This window comes from Bubalus kerabau, chromosome 1 (assembly GCF_029407905.1).
Source record: "Bubalus kerabau isolate K-KA32 ecotype Philippines breed swamp buffalo chromosome 1, PCC_UOA_SB_1v2, whole genome shotgun sequence".
NCBI lineage: Eukaryota > Metazoa > Chordata > Mammalia > Artiodactyla > Bovidae > Bubalus > Bubalus kerabau.
The window spans coordinates 216,459,210-216,481,257 of NC_073624.1; the positions used below are offsets into that span (position 1 = coordinate 216,459,210).

General features: G+C 37.6%; 1 protein-coding gene across 5 annotated transcripts in view; it reads left to right on the forward strand.

Annotated features, from left to right (window-relative positions):
- SMAD5 (SMAD family member 5) overlaps positions 1–22,048 on the forward strand; it is a 114,446-nt gene that overhangs the window by 78,427 nt on the left and 13,971 nt on the right. For all 5 annotated transcript variants that reach the window (XM_055554411.1, XM_055554412.1, XM_055554409.1 and 2 more), the window contains 3 exons: positions 2,015–2,586; positions 13,156–13,407; positions 17,305–17,424. In XM_055554411.1, the coding sequence (XP_055410386.1) occupies positions 2,184–2,586; positions 13,156–13,407; positions 17,305–17,424 (775 nt within the window). In that variant the 5' untranslated portion in view covers positions 2,015–2,183. The remainder of the gene's footprint in view (positions 1–2,014; positions 2,587–13,155; positions 13,408–17,304; positions 17,425–22,048) is intronic.

Below are 22,048 nucleotides of genomic sequence, written 5' to 3' on the forward strand. Positions count from 1 at the left end.
ACTTGGTGGAATTTGAATTTAGTGAAATGAGGTGTGCGTTTTTCTCTGCACTCTGTGTGGTCTGGCCTTGCAAGTAGGGAGGAGTCAACATAATTGAAGATTGTGCAGTTCCTAGTGACAGGTGCCAAGAGGTTATGATACACATTTCTTGGGTGTGGTGTACAGTGAATAAATGCTTGCAGCTCTTGGCCCTTTTTTGATCAGTGAAGCACTTTTTAATTAATATTTTTATTTCTAGAGGAAGAACTGTAGTTTTCCATAGCTCTACAACCCTTTTCTCCTAAAGAGGAGTCAGTGCTCCTTTTTTTCTCCTTTTCTGGATCAGCACGTAGAACAGTGCCTGGCACTTTAATAGGCTCTTAGTAGGCAGCAGGCATATGTTGAAAGAATAAATCAGTTGGCTCTTAAGATGAAACTATTTGATCCTGTTTTTTTTTTTTTTTAAGTACCATTATGACTATTCATAGTACATGGCACGTAATGTTGTTGAATTTAATTCTCTTTTATTTTGTTTACTCAGACTGTAAGTATCTGCAGTGTGGGAGACCCGGGTTTGATCCCCAGCTTGGGAAGATCCCCTGGAGATGGAAATGGCCACCCACTCCAGTATTCTTGCCTGGGAAATCCCATGGACAGAGGAGCCTGGTGGGCTATAGTTCATGGGGTCACGAAGAGTCGGACATGACTGAGCAACTAACACTTTCACATTATTGGACTTACTTCTTTTATTTTTTGGCTGTGCTGGGTCTTTGCTGCTGCGTGGGCTTTTCTCTAGTTGTGGTGCACGGGCCTCTCACTGTGGTGGCTTCTCTTGTTGTGGAGCACAGGCTCTAGGGCACGCAGGCTCAGTAGCCGGAACTTCCGGGCTCTACAGGTTCAATGGTTGCATCACACGGGCTTAGTTGCTCTGTGACATGTGGGATCTTCCCGGATCAGGGAACAAACCTGTGTCTCCTGCATTGGCAGGCGATTCTTTACCTGTTAGTCACCAGGGAAGCCCTACTGGAGTTTTAACTGAGCACATATAGTCTTTTCTGGGAAGATCACCCCAATCCAGAATAAAGTTAATGCTAGAATATTCTATTATTTGTCCAAGACAGAGTTGCAGCATTATTTAGGTCTAAGAAAGGAAGCATCTTTTGTTACTGACATCTTTTTTCCAAGCATTACTCCTGCTATTTCATTAATAACTAATCGTATGGTTGACTGTAGTAACCATAGGAGATTGTACCCACTCTTATCAGTGGAATGCCACTCCATATCACTTCTTCAGGGTATACAGTGGTGTTCTGCCTGGAGCAGGTTCATTAACTTAACATACTTAAAATATCAGAGAAGGCAATAGGAATTATGAAATGATAAACTATTTTGGGGGGGATTAAACCTTGGGTTTATTCTTTTTAAATCTAGCTTTCTTCATTTTAAACGTAGATACTTCCCATTTTTCTGCCAGTTGTTATGATTTATTTGAGGGCTTGGTATGTCTTAGGACAACTTCTAATACAATTTGCATCTAATAATGTGACTTGAATAGTACTTTGACTTTTGTGCAAACCTTACAAGTCTGTGAAACATTTTAAAGAAAGTAATGACGCTAGGGAAGCACTAGGTTTCTCTTAAGACCTGTGTTCAAATCAGGGTACTATTATGCTCAAAACTGACACAGCTTATACCATGGATTTCAGTGAAGAAACCTACTTCGTAAACTTGGCTTCTGACGGAAGGAAGTAAAGGTCTAGGGGCTGTTTTTTGTGGGGTGATAATGTGTAAAAGTAGAGCACCCTACTTTGCTTTTGACATTGCCAATGAGATTCATATTATGAAGAAGGAAGTGAGTGGTCACAGGACTTAAGAGAAAATTTTTCTATCTAGACTTAGGTTTTTTGTTTTACTTGGTAAGGCTTTTCTGCTCTTATTGAAAGTAACATACTTTTCAAATTATATTGATTTAAATGTATGTAATTTGTATTCATTTAAACTAGGGATCTTATCCTTTTCACCTTTTCTCTTTCAGGGCTTGAACCAATGAAAGAAGCTTCTGGCACTTACGAAGATAAATGTCACTCCTTCCTTTTAAATAGCAACTTTTGCTTAGGGCCTGTATATGACTTTCCACCTGTGATCTGTATGTTCAGTAGACACTGACTTTGAGTTGCAGAAAGGTTTCTGAAGATTTAAATCAAATGACGTCAATGGCCAGCTTGTTTTCTTTTACTAGTCCAGCAGTAAAACGATTGTTGGGCTGGAAGCAAGGTGATGAAGAGGAGAAATGGGCAGAAAAGGCAGTCGATGCTTTGGTGAAAAAACTAAAAAAGAAAAAAGGTGCCATGGAGGAACTGGAGAAAGCCTTGAGCAGTCCAGGCCAGCCCAGCAAATGTGTCACTATCCCCAGATCTTTAGATGGACGCCTGCAGGTTTCTCACAGGAAAGGCTTACCCCACGTTATATACTGTCGTGTTTGGCGCTGGCCTGATCTGCAGAGTCATCATGAGCTAAAGCCATTGGATATTTGTGAATTTCCTTTTGGATCTAAGCAAAAAGAAGTTTGTATCAACCCATACCACTATAAGAGAGTGGAGAGTCCAGGTAGGTTTTAATTCCCCTGGGAAGAATTATAAAAACTTCTGCCTCCTGATTTGCATTTGACTGAATTTAGTAATTAACAGGTTACTTTAGTTTTATGCTTCCTTCTTAAAGTTTTTAATCTTGGGAGGAATACTGGACCAACCTCAAATAAAAGTTAAGAAAGAATTTCTGTCCTGACCTCAGCCACGTGACCCCACCTCCAATGTACCTTGTTTAGTTAGGAATCTCCATCTGTATTATCTCTACATTACCGTTCTTCCTGTTCTCTGTTGACACCCACTCTTGTTAGTCTTTCTTTTCTACCTTTTGACTTGTCAAATTCACTAATGACTGTCTTCTTAAAAACAGAGGGATCAATCATTCTCAGTCCTCATCTTATTTGCCCTGTCAGCATTGTTTGATACAGTTGCTCTCCTTTCCTCCCACTCAAACCTTTTTCATATTGGCTTCTGAAGCACAGCACTCTTATAATTCTCCTACCTCACTACCTGTTTTTGCTTAGTCTCTTTGTTGGTTATTTTCCTGTTTTCACAGGACTCAGTCCCTTGACTTTTTCTCCATCTATATTTTTCCTGTAGGTACTCTCATGTTATCACATGTCTTAAAACCATCTATAAATTCATGCTCACATTTTGAACTCCAGAGTCAGCTTCTCCTGACTCTAGCCAGTTGCCTACATAACATCTCCACCCGAATGTCTAATAAACATACCAGATTTAATGTCAAAATAGAACTTTGGATTTGTTTTTCCCACTAAATCATTTTTTCCTCCAGTTTTCCCTGTTGAAGTCAACGGCAGTATCATTCACATAATTGCTCCCTAGAAGTCATCTTTTCTTTCTCTCTGAAGTTCTGTGCTTAAGCTATGAGGAAATGCTGTTTGCTATACCTTCAAAATGTACTTTGATCATATCATCTCTCACCATCTCTAACACCACTACTCTAGTACAGACCATCATCATCTTTTACCTTTAAGTAGTCTCCTAATTGGTCTCTGCCTCTTCTCTTTCCCCCAGCCCATTCTGTTTCCTGTTATAGCAGCCAGAGTGAGTGTTAGGAAGTATATATCAAACCATGTCACTCCCTGCCCAGACATTTAAAGGCTTTCTGTCACACTTAGAACAGATTTCTACAAGGGTCTACATGACCTATCCTCAAGCTTCCTCTGTTCCCTGGACTTGTCGTACATGCTCTTTCCCCTACTTAGAGTACTCTCCCCCAAGCATCTTTTCATGTCACATTTTTTTATTTCATTCTGTCCTTGCTTAAATGCCTCATCACTGCTTGACTGATAGGTATTCATTTTGTTTATTGACTGATGTGAGAAGGACCTTCCTCTGTCTCGTTCTGTGCTGCATTCCCAGTGCCTAGAATAGTTTTATTACCTGGAACTTAGGAGTGAGTGCTCAGTAAATATTTTTTTTGTATTGAATGAATTATATAAGCTGAGATACTAGTTGGGTACATTACTTACCTATTGCTACATAACAAAGTACCATAAGCTAAGGGGCTAACACACATTAATTATCTCACAGTTTCTGTCAAGTCAGGAGTCCAGGCATGGCTTTACTTGGATCCTTTGCAAGGCTGTAAACTAGGTATTGGTCAGTCTTGGGTCTCCATTGGAGACTCAACTGAGAAAGGTTCTGCTTCCAAGCTCATGTGATTATTATCAGGATTCAGTTCCTTGCAAGCTGTTGGATTCTGGCTGGTTGTTGACTCCTTCATTTGCTTACCATGTGACCATCTCTATAGGTAGCTCACATTCGTGGCTGCTTATTTCTTCAAAGCCAGTAAGAAAGGGTTTTCTTGCTAGAAGAGGCATTGTGTTCTGGTGGAATGTTAGTATATATATATTCTGTTACTTTTGCCATATTCTGTTGCTCAGGAGCAAGTCACAGATAATATACTCAGATGGAAGGGATTACACAGGGTAAATACCCAGAGGCAGGAATCATGATAGCCACCTTAGTCTGCTGGCCACACTAGATTTCACATGAAGATAGTATATGCCGATATGGTTTAAAAAGAAAAAAAACTGTAGCAATAACATTAGATGTGGAGAATAGCAAAAAAAAATAAAATAGGAGTAATGGTGCTGTCAGGGAAAGTTTATTTTAAGGGCTTTAGAGCTGCCAGTTGGTATTTGAGGTGATTCTCAATGTCTTATTGAATCCAAGGAGAGCTGTAGCCAGAGAAATTGATGAGGAAAGGCAAGTATGAGGATTTAAAAGAGAAGTATAGTCTGAAAATCCCAGGCTTGATATTTGCTAGAAGTTGTTGGCAAGAAAGGGAATTTAGTATATTCCCTCATAACCAGGGTGTGTCTGATAGTCAATAGAAATGTCTTATTTTTGTTATCTGTTTTCCTCAGCTGTGATTCATTCTGTAGAAAAGATTGGGGCTTAGGCCTGGTATGCTTAAGCAAGTTAAACAGCTGTGACATGGGATGGATCACTTCATAATACCAGTATTAATAAAGTCATAGTAATTAACATCATTGAGCACTTAAGGACTAGATACCCTTCATGAATCACTGCCTTGTCATGGCTAAGGGGCTTGCATAACTCAATGAAGCTATGAACCATGCTGTGCAAGGCCACCCGAAACAGATTATAGTGAAGAGTTCTGACAAAACGTGGTCCACTGGAGGAGGAAATGGCAGCCCACTCCAGTATTCTTGCTGTGAGAACTCCATGAACAGTATGAAAATGCAAAAAGATACGACACAGAAAGATGAGCCCCCTTCATCAGAAGGTGTCCAGTATGCTACTAAGAAAGTGTTAGTGTTGCTCAGTTGTGTCCAACTCCTTGCGACCCCATGGATGGTAGCCCTTCAGGCCCCTCCATCCATGGAATTCTCCAGGCAAGGGTACTGGAGTGGATAGCCATTCCCTTCTCCAGGGGATCTTCCCAACCCCAAGGATCAAACCTGGGTCTCCTGCATTGCAGGCAGATTCTTTACCATCTAAGCCACCAGGGAAGCAAAAATGCTGCTGAGAAAGTAGTGGTAGTGATTTAGTCACTAAGTTGTATCCAACTCTTGCAATCCCTTGGACTTTAGCCTGCCAGGCTCCTCTGTCCATGGGATTTCCCAGGCAAGAATATTGGAATAGGTTGCCATTTCCTTCTCCAGGGGATCTTCCTGACCCAGAGGTCAAACCCATTTCTTCTGCATGGCAGGCGGATTCTTTACCACTGAGCTACCAGAGTCACAGAGGGCAATTATTAATAGCTACAGAAAGAAGGAAACAGCTGGGCCAAAGCAGAAATAATGCTCAGTTGTGGATGTATCTGGTGGTGAAAGTAAAGTCTGATGCTACAAAGAATAGTATTCCATGGGAACCTGGACTGTTAGGTCCATGAATCAAGGTAAATCGGACATGGTCAAGCAGGAGATGGCAAGAGTTAACATTGACATCTTAGGAATCAGTGAACTAAAATGGACAGGAATGGGAAAATTTAATTCAAATGACCATACATCTACTACTTTGGGCAAGAATCCCTTAGAAGAAATGGAGTAGCCTTCACAGTCCTCAAGTCTGATATGCAGTACTTGGGTGCAACCTCAAAAATGATAGAATGATCTTGATTTGTTTCCAAGGCAAACCGTTCAGCATTACAGTAATCCAAGTCTGTGCCCCAACCACTGATGCTGAAGAAGCTGAAGTTGACTGGTGCTATGAAGACCTACAGCATCTTCTAGAACTAACCAAAAAAGATGTCCTTTTCATCACAGGGGATTGGAATGCAAAAGTAGGAAGGCAAGAGATACCTGAAATAACAGGCGAGTTTGGCCTTAGAGTACAAAATGAAGCAGGGCAAAGGCTAACAGTTTTGTCAACAGAACATGCTGGTCATAGCAAACGCCCTTTTCCAGCAACCCAAGAGACGACTCTACACATATACATCACCAGATGGTCAATACTGAAATCAGGTTGATTATATTCTTTGTAGTTGAAGATGAAGAAACTCTATACAGTCAGCTAAAATAAGGCCTGGAACTGATTGTGGTTCAGATCATGAACTTCTTATTGAAAAATGTAGGCTTAAATTGAAGAAAATAGAGAAAACCACTAGGCTATTCAGGTATGACCTGGATCAGATCCCTCATGATTATTCAGTGAAAGTGATGAATAGATGTAAGGGATTAGATCTGATAGACAGAATGCCTGCAGAACTATGGATGGAAGTTTGTAACATTGTATAGGAGGCAGTGACCAAAACCATTTCAAAGAAAAAATGCAAAAGGCAAAGTGGTTTTCTGAGGAGGCTTTACAAATAACTGAGTAAAGAAGAAAAGCGAAAGGCAAGGGAGAAAGGGAAAGATACACCCAACTGAATGCAGAGTTCCAGAGAATAGCAAAGAGAGATAGAAGGCCTTCTTAAATGAACAATGCCAAGAAATAGAGGATGACAGTAGAATGGGAAAGACTAGAGATCTCTTCAAGAAAATTGGAGCTATCAAGGGAACATTTTGTGCAAGGATGTGCATGATAAAGGACAGAAACAGTAAGGACCTAACAGAAGCAGAAGAGATTAAGAAGAGGTGGTAAAAATACACGAAGAACTATACAAAAAAGGTCTTAATGACCTGGATAACCACGATGGTGAGATCATTCACCTAGAGCCAGACATCCTGGAGTGTGAAGCTGAGTGGGCATTAGGAACCATGAACAAAACGATTGGAGGTGATGGAGTTCCAGCTGAGCTGTTTAAAATCCTGAAAGATAATGCTGGTGAAGTGCTGCACTCAGTGTGCCAGCACATTTGGAAAACTCAGCAGTGGGACAGGACTGGAAAAGCTCAGTTTTCATTCCAGTCCCAAAGACACTGCCAAGGAATGTTCTAATGACTAGACTATTTTCACATGTTAGTAAGGTTATGCTCAAAATCCATTAAGTTAGGCTTCAGTAGTATGTGAACAGAGAACTTCACATGTACAAGCTGGGTTGCAAAGAACCAGAGAGCAAATTGCCAACATTTGTTGAATCATGGAGAGAGCAAGGGAATTCCAGAAAAAGATTTACTTCGGCTTTATTGACTGTGCTAAAGCCTTTGACTGTGTGGATCACAACAAACTTGACAATTTTAAAGAGATGGGAGTACCAGAACACCATACCTGTCTCCTTAAAAACCTATATGCAGGTCAAGAACAGTTAGAACCAGACATGCAACAATGAACTGGTTCCAAATTGGGAAAGGAGTATGACAAGGCTGTATATTATCACCCTGCTTATTTAACTTCTCTGCAGAGTACATCATGCGAAATGCCAGCTGAATGAATCACTAACTAGAATCAAGATTGCTGGGAGAAATATCAACACTTCAGATATGCAGATACTATCATTCTAATGGCAGAAAGCAAAGAGGAACTAACGAGCCTGTTGATGAAGGTGAAAGAAGAGAGTAAAAAGCTGGCTTAAAACTCACCATTAAAAAAAAAATAAGATCATGGCGTCTGGTCCCATCACTTCATGGCCAGTAGAAGGAGAAAAAATGGAAACAGTGACAAATTTTATTTTCCTGGGTTCCATAATCACCAGAAATGATGACTGTAGCCATGAAATTAAAAGATGCTTGCTCCTTGGGAGGAAAGCTATGACCAACCTAGACAGCATATTAAAAAGCAGAGACATCACTTTGCCTACAAAGGTCCATATAGTCAAAACTATGGTTTTTTAGTAGTCGTGTATGGATGTGAAAGTTGGACCATAAATAAGGCTGAATGCCAAAGAATTGATGTTTTGAAACTGTGGTGCTGGAGAAGACCCTTGAGAGTCCCTTGGACTGCAAGGAGATCAAACCAGTCAATCCTAAAGGAAATCAACCCTGAATATTCATTGAAAGGACTGAAGCCGAAGCTCCAATACTTTGGCTCCTTGCTGCAAAGAGCTGACTCATTTGAAAAGACCCTGATGCTGGGAAAGATTGAAGGCAGAAGGAGAAGAGGGTAGCAGAAGATGAGATGGTTAGATAGCATCACCAGCTCAATGGACTTGAATTAGAGCAAACTCTGGGAGATAGTGGAGAGCAGAGGAGCCTGGCATACTGAGGTCCATAGTGTCGCAAAACTTCAGAGATGACTTAGCGACTGAACAATGACAAGGACTAGACACTTTCGTAATCCTATGAGGTTATTCCTTCATGGGCTTTGAAAATGGTACGAACATTTTATTATACTCTTAAGTTTACCAGTAAGTTACAGATAAAGAAACCAAAAATTAATAGAAAAGTAGCTTATAAAAGGGGCTTCCCTGATGGCTCAGTGGTAAAGAATCTACTTGCCAATTCAGGAAACATAGGTTCAATCCCTGGGTTGGGAAGAACCCCTGGGGAGGGAAATGGCAACCCACATAAGTATCTTTGCCTAGGAAATTCCATGAACAGAGGAGCCTGACAGGCTATATAGTCCATGGGGTTGCAGAAAGAGTCAGACACAATGTAGGGACTAAAAAACAACAACTTACAAAAGATCATGTAGTTAATATGTAGTGGAGCCAGCAAGTATTGCAAAGTTGGAAAAAAAAGAGTAGAAAACAGTTGGAAAGTGATAAAAGCAAAATAGAGAGCCAGGCTAGGTGATTCAGTATTTAATAGTGTTGTCCAGTGGTTAAGATTACTTTCTTGAACCAGATTCTCTGGATTTGGATACTGACTTCACCAGTACTATCAAAATGACCATAGAGAAATTAATTAACCTGTCTGTGACTTTGTTTCCTTATCTGTAAAATGGGAATAATAGTACTTACCTCAGGTTAGTTATGAGAATTAGATGAGTTAATGTATGAAAAGTGCTTAGATAAAACATTAACTGGCTCAGAATAAGTTTCATATTAAATATTCTTATAAAATAATAATTCTTAAAGCATTGGAGATAATGGGAAAGAGAAATTATGAAAGAAATACTATTAGAACAATTCCCAGAACTGAAAATTAAATGGGCCCAATGACTGAGTAACCAGAAAAGGAGACAGAAAAAAGACCCATATGTGAAATTTTAGCATATCATGGATAAGAAGATATTGAGAGCTCCCAGAGTAAAAAAGATAGGGCACATAGAAAAGACTAGAAATGAGAATACTGGATTTTTCAATGCAATTTTGGATTCTAGAAAAAAATAAAGCAGTACCCCGCACATTCAGAGAGAAAAAGGTTATTCTGGAATTTGTCTGTAGATAAACATAAGACAGGTTACTTTCATATAAGCAAGGACTCAAAATTTATCTTCCTTACATCCTTCCTTAGTAAACTAATAGAGAATGAGGTCCAGGAAATGGGATCCAACTGGAGAGAAAAGAAGAGGAAGTCTAAAGACCTTGACTTTGTAGGGGACTTAAATAGCAAACGATGGAGGATCCAGGGGAGAAAATTGAATCAATAGATTCTTTATTTGTGGCACCTGGAAAATAGTATTGGTAGGAATTTATTAGATCTGTTGGACTTTGGGAAATTAGTGGTACAAACATGAGATTAAGCAAATGAAGGACCAAGGCAATAATTAAAAAAAAATTGTTTAAGAAAAAATTAATACAAATTTGGCTCAGCAATGAATTGTATTTATGTAATTTATATAATATATGAACTATCATAAACACAGGATATTGAGTTAACCAGATTTTTATGTGACTTTATTAGGAAGAGAATGGGGAATAGAATGATTTAAGAAATCTACTTCATTTGCCATAAAAGTAAGCCTACAGATAATGTCTTGACAAAACAGTAACAGCAGTATAAGCATTATAATTTAGTAGGGCACAAAGTGAATTTTAGAGGAAATGGTTAAGTTTAAATTTGTTGTTTCTGGAAGCAGTTTGGGAGCAGGCTTAGAAATTGTTCTTTTTGTTTATAATCTCTTGTAGCATCTATCTTTTGAAACTATCAGTGTATTATTAATTTTGAATGAAAATAATTTCCTAAAAAAAGTATGTGTATAGGTAATATACAAGTTAAAGAGAAATTAGTGATTTTAGTTCTGTCTCAAAAAATCCTTACTGGATTGAATTCCTAAATAGTTATTTCACTAAGTCTTTCAGATTGCTAGAGAGCTGAACATGGACATTCTCAGTGTCTCATGTCCTTCTGTCCCGTGGCAGCTGCCCATCATTTTGTAAGGAAAACAGCAGTTAGTAATACATAGGAAAAAGCAGTCCTAATCAGACATGAACTACATAGTCACAATACTGATTCAGTAAAATGAAAAGAGATAAAAAAAACAATACAAATTACAGAGCTTCTGATTGCTTAGGTTCATCCCTACTTCAGGGAGCAGAGATACAACCTAGTTAATTTTAAAAGTTTAATTTTGTCACTGCTGACTTGGGAAGATCCCCTGGAGAAGGGAAAGGCTACCCACTCCAGTATTCTGGCTTGGAGAATTCCATGACTGTATAGGGTCTCAAAGAGTCGGACATGACTGAGCGACTTTCACTAAACAGGTTTAGTGAAACTAAATATTTCATTAAACATTTCACTAAATGTTTCACTGTTTCACTGTGCTTAGATGTTAGAGTCAAAGGGAAATTTTTGAAAGTGAAATTACACTGACAAATAAAACAAAATTATGAAAGAGGTGAGATAGTACCTTAAGTTTAGAGAAATCAGATTTTTCAATTTCCTCTTGGGAAAGATGATCAGATGTTATTGATCACTTGAGTTTTTAGAAAAATTCAATGTTTGAATAAAGTGGATCTGTTAAAAAATGTGTTCTTTAAAACTGTTTAGTGAAAGTTGCTCAGTTGTGTCTGACTCTTTGTGACCCATGGACTAGACAGTCCATGGAATTCTCCTGGCCCGAATACTGGAGTGGGTAGCCTTTCCCTTCTCCAGGGGATCTTCCCAGCCCAGGAATTGAACCCAGGTCTCCTGCATTGCAGGTGGATTCTTTATCAGCTGAGCCACAAGGGAAGCCCAGTTTAAAACTGTTTATGCTTGTATATATTTTTGTTATGGATGTGTTTAGAAAAAATAATTTTGAGTGGAAGACCTCTATCTAGGAATTGTTACTGTTTTCAGTTGGGGAAGCTTTACTGAAGAACATAAAATACGGGCTTCCCTTGTGGCTCAGCTAGTAAAGGCTCTGCCTGCAATGCGGGAGACCTGGGTTCAGTTCCTGGGCTGGGAAGATCCCCTGGAGAAGGGAAAGGTTACCCACTCCAGTATTCTGGCCTAGAGAATTCCATGGACCCCCATGGGGTTGCAAAGAATTGGACACACTGAGTGACTTTCACTTCACTTTACATACTATTTGGACCTTGTTAGTGGCTTCCCTTGGAGAAGGCAGTGGCACCCCACTCCAGTACTCTTGCCTGGAAAATCCCATGGACGGAGGGGCCTGGTAGGCTGCAGTCCATGGGGTCGCTAAGAGTCGGGCATGACTGAGCGACTTCCCTTTCACTTTTCACTTTCATGCATTGGAGAAGGAAATGGCAACCCACTCCAGCGTTCTTGCCTGGAGAATCCCAGGGACAGGGGAGCCTGGTGGGCTGCCATCTATGGGGTCGTACAGAGTCGGACACGACTGAAGTGACTTAGCAGCAGCAGCAGTTGCTTCCCTCGTGGCTCAGATGGTAAAGCGAAAGAAAGAAGAAATGTTCAAAATTGGAAACATGGAGGCTTTCAGGACCTATGCATAGCTGCTTTCAACTTTAGTCTTACCTCCCAGTTTAGTGCTTAGCCCTCTGCCTGTCCTTTCTTATATCTTTCCAGCTCCTCCTCTACACTCTTGACATGCTCCACCCCTAGCACTTCTATGTGAAATGCTTCCCGTTCTTTAAGGTCCAATCAGATGTTGTCTTTTCCACAGTATTTTGTTTGCCTCCTTGCTCACTGGGAATACTTACCTCTGTTGAACTCTGAGTGCATTAAATTCTCTGTATTATGGTTGTTTTCATCTATTTTTTAATTAAAAAATTTAAAGTTATATTAGCCCACTATTTTATTTCAGATTCATATGAACACCTTATGAAAATTACAGTCTTGGATGGTAAAGAGCAAACATGCAGAGAAGTAGGACTGTCATGGAAACAGCTATCTGGACTGCAAACTAAGGGATGGTGCTTTGACCCACATGGTTTAGGATGTGTTCCCTGTTTCCTATAGATAAAGCAAGACCAACAGCAATAACATCTAAGGAGATGATGACATATTTACCTTTATTTTTTTTGGTATCATTGACATATAATATTATATTAAGTTTCAGGTGTACAACATGGTGATTCATAGTTTTTAAAGGGTTAAGGTTATATACCAGTTATAGTTTTTGTAAAACATTGGCTTTATTCCCTTTGCTGTAATTATGGTTGCTCTTAAATATGCTTACCACGATTATCTTCTCTGCTTGGGTATTCTGTCTTCTAGAGTATTTTATATAGGCTGAATGCTTAGAGAATTTTCGCTTTAATTATTATGTAAATACAGATTCAGGGTTCTAACAAAGCAGCCCTTCCTAAAAGTAAATTGTTTTTAATAGGTTTACCATCTTCCCTCAATCCTTTCTTAACTGTCCCTTCATGTGTATGAGTTGTTTTAGTCATTGCTCACAGACAACTTTTGATTTTTGTCTTTCAGTCTTACCTCCAGTATTAGTGCCTCGTCATAATGAATTCAATCCACAACACAGCCTTCTGGTTCAGTTTAGAAACTTAAGCCACAATGAACCGCACATGCCACAAAATGCAACGTTTCCTGATTCTTTCCATCAGCCCAACAACACTCCTTTTCCCTTATCTCCAAATAGTCCCTACCCTCCTTCCCCTGCTAGCAGCACATATCCCAACTCCCCAGCAAGTTCTGGACCAGGAAGTCCATTTCAGCTCCCAGGTAAGAATTTATTTTATTGATACAAAAAATAACTCCTAAGAATTAGCATTTGTTCTAATACTGCTGATCCTCTGGGTCAGCTGTTAATATGTCAAGAACTAACTATTTTTGACTATTCTTTGGTAATTGTTTGATTTCCAGAAGAGTTTTGAATTTTATTTTGCCAAGTGTTGTATGTTTAAAAATGCAAGTAGATATATTTTCCACAAAATATAATAGTCCTAAAATGTGTATGGAACCACAAAAGATCCAGAATAGCCGAAGCAGTTTTCCGAAAGAGGGACAAAGCTGAAGGCAAAGCTGAAGGCATCATACTCCCTGATTTCAAACTGTATTACAAAGCTGTAATAATAAAAATAATATAATATTGGCATACAAACAAACACATAGATCATGCAACAGAGTAGAGTGTCAAGAAATCAACTCATGCAAAAATTGTCAATTAATTTACAACAGAGGAGCCACGAATGTACAAGGGGGAAGGACAGTGTCTTCCATAAATACGTTGGTGAAACTGGACAGACACATGCAAAAGGATGAAATTGGACCATTGTCTTACACCACACCCAAAAATTAACTCAAAATAGATAGAGTTTAATGTAAGACCTCAAATCATAAAACTCCTAGAAGAAAATATATATACTAAGCTCCTTAACTAGGTCTTGCTGATGATTTTTTTTAATCTGACACTAAAAGCAAATGCAACAAAAGCAAAAATAAACAAGTGAAACTATATCAGACTAAAGCGTTTCTGCACAGCAAGGGAAACCATCAATAAAATAAAAGGGCAGCCTACTGAATGAAAGAAAATTTTTGCAAATGATGTATCCAGTAAGGGGCTAATATACAAAATTTATAGGAAGAACTCATACAACACAGTGGCAAAAAAAAAGGTCTATTAAGATCTGAATACATACTTATCCAAAGAAGACATTCTTTTGCCCAATAGATACATGAAAAGATGCTCTAGACATCACTAATTGTCAGGGAAATGCAGGTCAAAACCACAGTGAGCTATTACCTTACCCTTATTACAATGACTGTTTATCAGAAAGGTGGAAATAACAAGTGTTGCTGAGGATTTGGAGGAAAGGGAATTCTTGTGCACTGTTGGAATGAAAATTAGTGTGGCCAGTTTTGAAAACAGTATAGAATTTCCTCAAAAAATAAAAAACAGAACTGCCATATGCTTCGTTAATTCTACTTTTGGATATTTAGCCGAAGAAAACAAAAGCACTGACTCAGGAAAGTATCACCCCTCTCATGTTTATCGTGACTTGATTTATAGTCGCCATAATGTGGAGGCAACCTAAGTGTTAATTTATGGATAAAGAATATATGATAAATACACACACAGGTATTATCCAGCCATAAAAAAGAATGAGATCTTGCCATCTGTGACAACATGGATGAATCTTGACAGCTTTATGCTAAGTGAAATAAGACTGAGAAAGACAAATAGTGTTGTGATCTCTCTTATATGTGGACTTAAAAAAAACAACTAGGCTCATAGATACAGAGGACAGCCACCTCTGGTTGCCAGAGGTGGTGAAAAAGCAGTTGAGGGAAGTGGGTGAACTGTTTTTATTTTTTTTAGTTTACATAAATGAAAGTTTTTAAAAAAGCAAACACAATTTGGGGGAGATTGGCAATTACCCTTTAAGAACAGTGACAATAAGGTAGATAACATTTAAAAGTTGCACTCACTCCTTCAACCCACCTTCCCTATCTCATTGCTTGATCGTTCTCTGTGGCATGTATTACATGTATTACAATCCAGTGTAGTATATTTTGTCTTATAATCTGCCTCTTCCCCCTGCCAACTTGTCTGTAAACTTCATGAAAAAAGGGATTTCATAGCATCTTTTGTTTATTGCTACATCTCCAGTACCTACATCAGAGTTTAATATGCAGTAGATCCTCCAGTAAATATTTGTTAAATAAATAGATGAAATTACAGCAACACATAAATACATTTACTGCTAGCTATGTAGATATACCTATATGTTAAGTGGTTGCCAGTGCAGATTGAGAGTTTGAAGCCAAATGGTGCTAACTTGAATGATTTCATAGAGAGGAGTCCTATATACAGTAAAGGCAGAATGTAGTAAAAACTTATCAAAAACATAAAGACAGAAAATGACTCTATCTGATGAATATGAAGGAAAGTAGATAATCGGAAACAAAACAAAGTGGCGTTAGATATCAGTTGGCCGTATATTGGACCAAATGACTAAATCTATGTATGCCACTAGGCATTACAATTAAGTTCTGTCAAAGCAACAAAGGAAGTAGCTATATATGACTTAAGTTAAATATTTTCATAAAGTTTTTACTACCGAATACCATTTACCAAGTGCCTTTTTTAGATGAAAGATATCACATTAAATTTAATCTTCAGAACAGCCATGTGAGATAGATATTATTCTTATTTTACAGATGGAAGATGAAACTGGTATTAACCCCAAGAGTTTAAGTACCTTACTTAAGGTCACATAGCTGATAAGTGGGGGTTCAGGCCCAGGTTTCTCTGACTCTAGTCCCTGCTTTTTTAACTTTGCTACATTGCTTGTCAAATCATTTTATACTTTGATAGCTTAAAATGCAGAGAAGGCAGTGGCACCCCAGTCCAGTACTCTTACCTGGAAAATCTATGGATGGAGGAGCCTGGTAGGCTGCAGTCCATGGGGTCGCGAAGAGTCGGACACGACTGAGCGACTTCACTTTCACTTTTGTCTTTCATGCATTGGAGAAGGAAATGGCAACCCACTCCAGTGTTCTTGCCTGGAGAATCCCAAGGACAGCGGAGCCTGGTGGGCTGCCGTCTATAGGGTCGCACAGAGTCGGACACGACTGAAGCGACTTAGCAGCAGCAGCAGCAGCGGCTTAAAATGAACTCCAGTTATCTTTCATTAGATAACTGATGCACTGATTTGCCTGGAGAAGGATCATAAGCAGATTTTTAAAGTGGCTAAATTTTATTAATGGCATGCATGGTCTTGTATCGTTAAATCATTAGAAATACTGGAATGCCTCCTCTTTATTGCAATGAAATACCAATTGATGAAGTTTTGTTTTTTGAAAAGGATTTAAGTTCCAACTGTTGAACTTGCTCTTAGGTGTCTTTTCAAAAACTAACTTTCATCCTTTGTACTCCAGTCAGTGCCGATTGGTAGCTCTGTCTCAAAATATATCTTGTACAAACCTTGAGGTGAAAAACAAGTTATATATTCAGATATATGTTCAGTATTTATAGTTACTGAGACAAAGAAGTATAGCTATAGCTTTTGTAAAGGTTTGCAGCCGGAAATGTTTTAACTCAAAAGATTTTGTAGTTCATTTTGTTTCCTTAGAGCCATAGGACATAATGCCATTGTAAGACATCGCAAAAGAATTAGATAGCTGCTGTTAGTGTTGTTGCATATTTTGAAAGAGCATGGTTTTATTTTCCAGTTCTAAATAACAATACAGTGTGTAATGATCTTGGCAATTTAAGAATGTCTCTGTAGATATCTGAACGAGGATAATCTATGGCCTTCAGATTGACTTGCAGTAGTTGCAGTTTCTCTGGGCATATGATTCTAAGCAAATGAAGGCAAAATTCTTGATCTTAAATTCTATTGTACTGAATTTTAGCAGTGATATTACTATGCTGGATTGGACCAAATTCATGTGGACTTGTAGTAGGTTTCAGGTGGCTAAGGGGTATGCTGTCTTTTCTCCTTTTGCCTTGTCCTAAGGTAGCATCCTGCTTTTTTGTGTGTTTGTGATGTTCGGTAATGAATCCTACTGGCAATTTTTAAGAACTTTCTGATACATTTAGATTTAACTTTGAGCAAGATGAAGATTTTTAACTATTCTTTTGGGACTCTAACTTGTCTTTTTTCTTCCTGTTAGCTGATACTCCTCCTCCTGCCTATATGCCACCAGATGATCAGATGGGTCAAGATAATTCCCAACCCATGGATACAAGCAATAATATGATTCCTCAGATTATGCCCAGTATATCCAGCAGAGGTAAGAAGTACAATGCTTATTTTGTTGTTTTTGCTCTTAAAAAAAAAACAAAAACAACTTCTCAGTCACTTTTAGAAGCCATACCATGAATTTATCCATTTTAAGTATATGATTCAATGATTTTTTTAAAATGTATAAAATTTTACACCATTACCATGATCTAGTTTTAGAACAGTTTTACAATGCTTTAAAAATATCCCATATGCCTGTTTGTAATCTATCCTCTCATACCCCCAGCTCCAGAAACCTTCTAATCTGTTTTCTGTACCTGTAGATTTGCCTTCTCTCATTTCATATAAATAGAATCACAGAATGTGCAGTCTTCAAGATTCATCAATTTTGTACCATGTATCAATAGTTGATTCTTTTTCATTGCTGAATAGTATTGCATTGTATGGATACACCACATTTGGTTTACCAATTTATCAGTTGATAAACATTTGAATTGTTTGTAGTTTTTTGCTAGCATGAACAATGCTGTTATGAATGTTTGCAAATACTAAGTCTTTGTTTTTCTTTTTCTGAGTCATATGGTAAATTTAAGTATTTAAGAGAAACAGCCAAACAACTATAAATGGTAGTACCATTTTTACCAGTACCATATGAGTGTGCTAGTTTCTCCATACCCTTCTGATACTTGTTATTGTTTATCTTTTTGATTGTAGTTATTCTGTTGGGTATAAAGTAGTGTCTCCTTTGTTTTAATTTGCATTTTCCTACTGAGGAATGATTTTGAACATTTTTAATGTACCTAGCCATTCATACATCTTCTTTGGTTTATTTAAATCTTTTGCCTTTTTTTGAAATTGAGTTGTTTGTATTATTATTGAGTTGTAAGAGTTCCGTATATTTGGACCCAAGTCCTTTATCAGACATATGATTTGCAAATATTTTCTCTCACTCTGTGGATTGTCTTTTCATTTTATTAATGGTGTCCTCTGAAGCACAAAAGTTTTTCATTTTGATGAAATTACCAGTTTTTTTTTTCCTGGATTATGCTTTTGGTGTTGCATCTAAAAAACCTTTGTCTGTCCCAAGGTCATAAAAAATATTCTCCTGTGTTTTCTCCTAGCAGTTCTTTAGCTCTTATATTTAGGTCTGTGATTGATTTTAAGTTTTTTGTATGGTTATGGTCTAAAGTCATCTTTGTTCAAGTAGATACTGAGTTGGTTCTAGCACTATTTGTTGATAAGAGTATCATGTTGTCTTCTCTTTTAGGAATCAGTTGACTATAAATGTAAGGATTTATTTCAGGATGCTAAATTTTGTTTACTGTTTTGTATATCTTTTCCTTAAAGTCTTGATTACTAATGTTTTATAGTAAGTTTTAAAAACAAGAAGTGTTAGTCCTCCAATTTTGTTCTTTTTGAAAATTGTTTAGCAATTCGACATTCTTTGCATATTTCCATATCATTTTAGTATCAGTTTTTCAATTTCTGTCCCCCTCAAAAAAATTCCCCCTTGGATTTTGATAGAGGTCACATTGAATCTTTAATCAGTATGGGGAGATATGCCATCTTCTAGAACACGGACATGAATTGTACTTTCTGTTCTCTATTTGTTTAGACGTTCAACTTCAGTATAAGTCTTTCACTTATTTTCTTTTTAAATTTATTCCTCAATGAGTGGAATTTTTTAAAAATTTTGTGTTTGGATTCTTCTTTGATAGATAGAAATAAAATTGACTGGATGGAAGCTGTCAAAAGGCACAAACTTCCAGCTGTAAGATAAATAAGTACATAATGTACAACATGATAAATGTAATTAACACTTCTGTGTGTTATATATGAAGTTGTAAAGAGAGTAAATCCTAAGAGGTCTCATCAGAAGGAAAATGTTTTTTTTTCCTCCTTCTTTAATTTTGTGTCTATATGAGTTGATGATGGAGGATCTCCCAGGTGGCTCAGTGGTAAAGAATCTGCCTGCCAGTGCAGGAGACGCAGGAGACCACAGGTTTGATCCCTGGGTCAGGAAGATTCCCTGGAAAAGAAAATGTCAACCCACTCCAGTATTTTTGCCTGGGAAATCCCATGGACAGGGGAGCCTGGCGGGCTACAGTCTCTGCGGTCACAGAGAGTCAGACACGACTGAGTGTGCATGCATGAGTTGATGACATTCATTAAACTTATTGTGATAATCATTTCATGATGTATGTATGGCAAATCATTATGCTGTGTACCCTAAACATACAGTGCTGATGTCATTTGTATCTCAATAAAACTGATGAGAAAGACTTAAATTTTTTTTAATTAAAAACTACAATTGCCTGCATTGACAGGCAGATTCTTTACCACTGAGCCACCTGTCTTCTGAATTTGCTTATTCTAGCCACTGCATCTAAGTGGAATCATGTAATGTTTGTCCCTTTGTATCTAGTTTATTTCACTTAGCATAATGTTTTTAAGGTTTATCCAGGTTGTAGCATGTATTAGAATTTCATTCCTTTTTAAGGCTGAGAAGTATTCTGTTGTAAGCATATATACCACATTTTGTTTATCCGTCTATCAGTTCATGGACATTTGGTTTGTTTACACCTTTTGGCTATTCTGAACAATACTGCTAAAAACATTGGTATACAGGTTTCTGTTTGAGTCTCTGTTTTTTAATTCATTTTGTATTACATACCTGGGAGTAGAATTGCTAGATTTTATGGTAATTCTGTTTAGGTTTTTTGAGGAACTGCCAAACTGTTTTCCACAGTGGCTGCACCATTACATTTTCACCAATATTGCAGTGGATTTCCAATTTCTCCATATTTTTGCCAACGTTCGTTATTTTCTTTTTTCTTTTGATAATAGTATCCTAATGGGTATGAAGTGGTATCTCAATTGTGTTTTTTAAAGTCATTTTGTTTTGACACCTTAAACTTCTTAATTTGTCACAAGTTTACATGAAGTAAGGTATTGGCACTTTAGTTTCTTGAAAGAATGATGTCCTTGTGTGTATTTTATAGTGTCTGTGATGATATGGGATGACTGTATGTCCCATAAGCCCTGCATTCCTAAGAATAAATTTCAGGCCCCCTGATAATCTTGTTAATGTTTAAATAGTACCTTGGCTTTTTCAAGATTAGAATTTATCTAGGAATTTTGTCATACTAATTCGCTTAATATTCATAGTATCTACCTTCATTTAGAGCTGTATGTCCCATAAGCCCCGCATTCCTAAGAATAAATTTCAGGCCCCCTGATAATCTTGTTAATGTTTAAATAGTACCTTGGCTTTTTCAAGATTAGAATTTATCTAGAAATTTTGTCATACTAATTCACTTAATATTCATAGTATCTACCTTCATTTAGAGCAGACTGTCTCAGAGCATGAATTTCTGGATTTGAATTCCTGCATCTCTACTTATTTGCTTTGCAGCTTAGGGTGGCTTTTAAAATATATCTAAGCCTAAATTTCTCCATTTGTAAAATAAAGAGATAATAACTACATAGGAGTTATTAGTATGTTGATTGACTTTGACTGTATTTATAATGATCTTAGTATACAGCATCAGGTAATTCCCAAAAAATGGTATTATCATCCTCTTTCTAAAAATTTGGAGTATGTTTACCCCATCTATCATTTTCCTTCTTTCTTTTGATCCTCCAGAGATCAGAGAGTGCAGTTTAGTGGTGATGTATATTAAATATTTCTTGGATTATGGTTTCTTAGCCAAACAACTGAGACCCTTTAGAAGAACCTGGCACTCAAGTCTTCTCACCCTCCTAGATGTCTTTTTTCACCAGAGTTTCTTCTCACTTGGGAAATTAGAGTTAAATTGCAATGCTGTGAATCACCAGTTAACAAGATGTCCTTTGCCTTGAGCAGAGTTGCAGACCTTTTGATTTTCTTCTTTTCATTCTAACCAAAATTGTCTTTTTTGTTTTGCTTATCTTGGCTCTAGTCTTTCATGACACTGTTATAACTTCCTGCTACTCATCTATATATGTGTTTGATTATGAGTCCCTCCTTGTTCCATCTTTTATATAAACTTCTTTAAAATCTGAGCTCTTAGAACTTTGCTCTATAGGTCCTCATTGGGTTTTTTTTTTTTCTTTGTACCTCCTCATCTGAATTCTTTGCAGTTGTATAATTAAAACTGAGTTTTAAAAGTCAACCAACTCTTTTGTGGTGTCTACATAGTGTGACTTACTCTTAACATTTTTCTTGGACATTTTAAAAAATTTCTGCCTTTCTTGAAAGAAAACTGACAATTCACGACTTTTCTTTCTAATTTCAGCTCCAAGACAGACACTCTACTAGTGCTGGATGAAGAACTTCCATGTGTCTCTTCCATCCATTGTGTCCATTAGGAATTATTGATTTTTAACACTGATAAGAATTTGGCCAGTGTTTTATATTTTATACAAACCTTTTTCCATAGGCTGTTCTGGCACTTAAAACTTCAAATGTATACCACCTTTTACCCAAAGAAAACTCATTTGGTTGTGTTTTTTCCTTTCTTTCTTTTTTTTTAAACAAATTATTTTTTAGATTCACAGCAAATTTGAGCGAAAAGTACTGAGTTCCCACATACCCTCTCCCCCTACGCATGTACAGCTTCCCCCACTACCTGCACCAGAGTGATACATTTATTACAATCTATGAACCTACATTGATACATCATTATCACCCC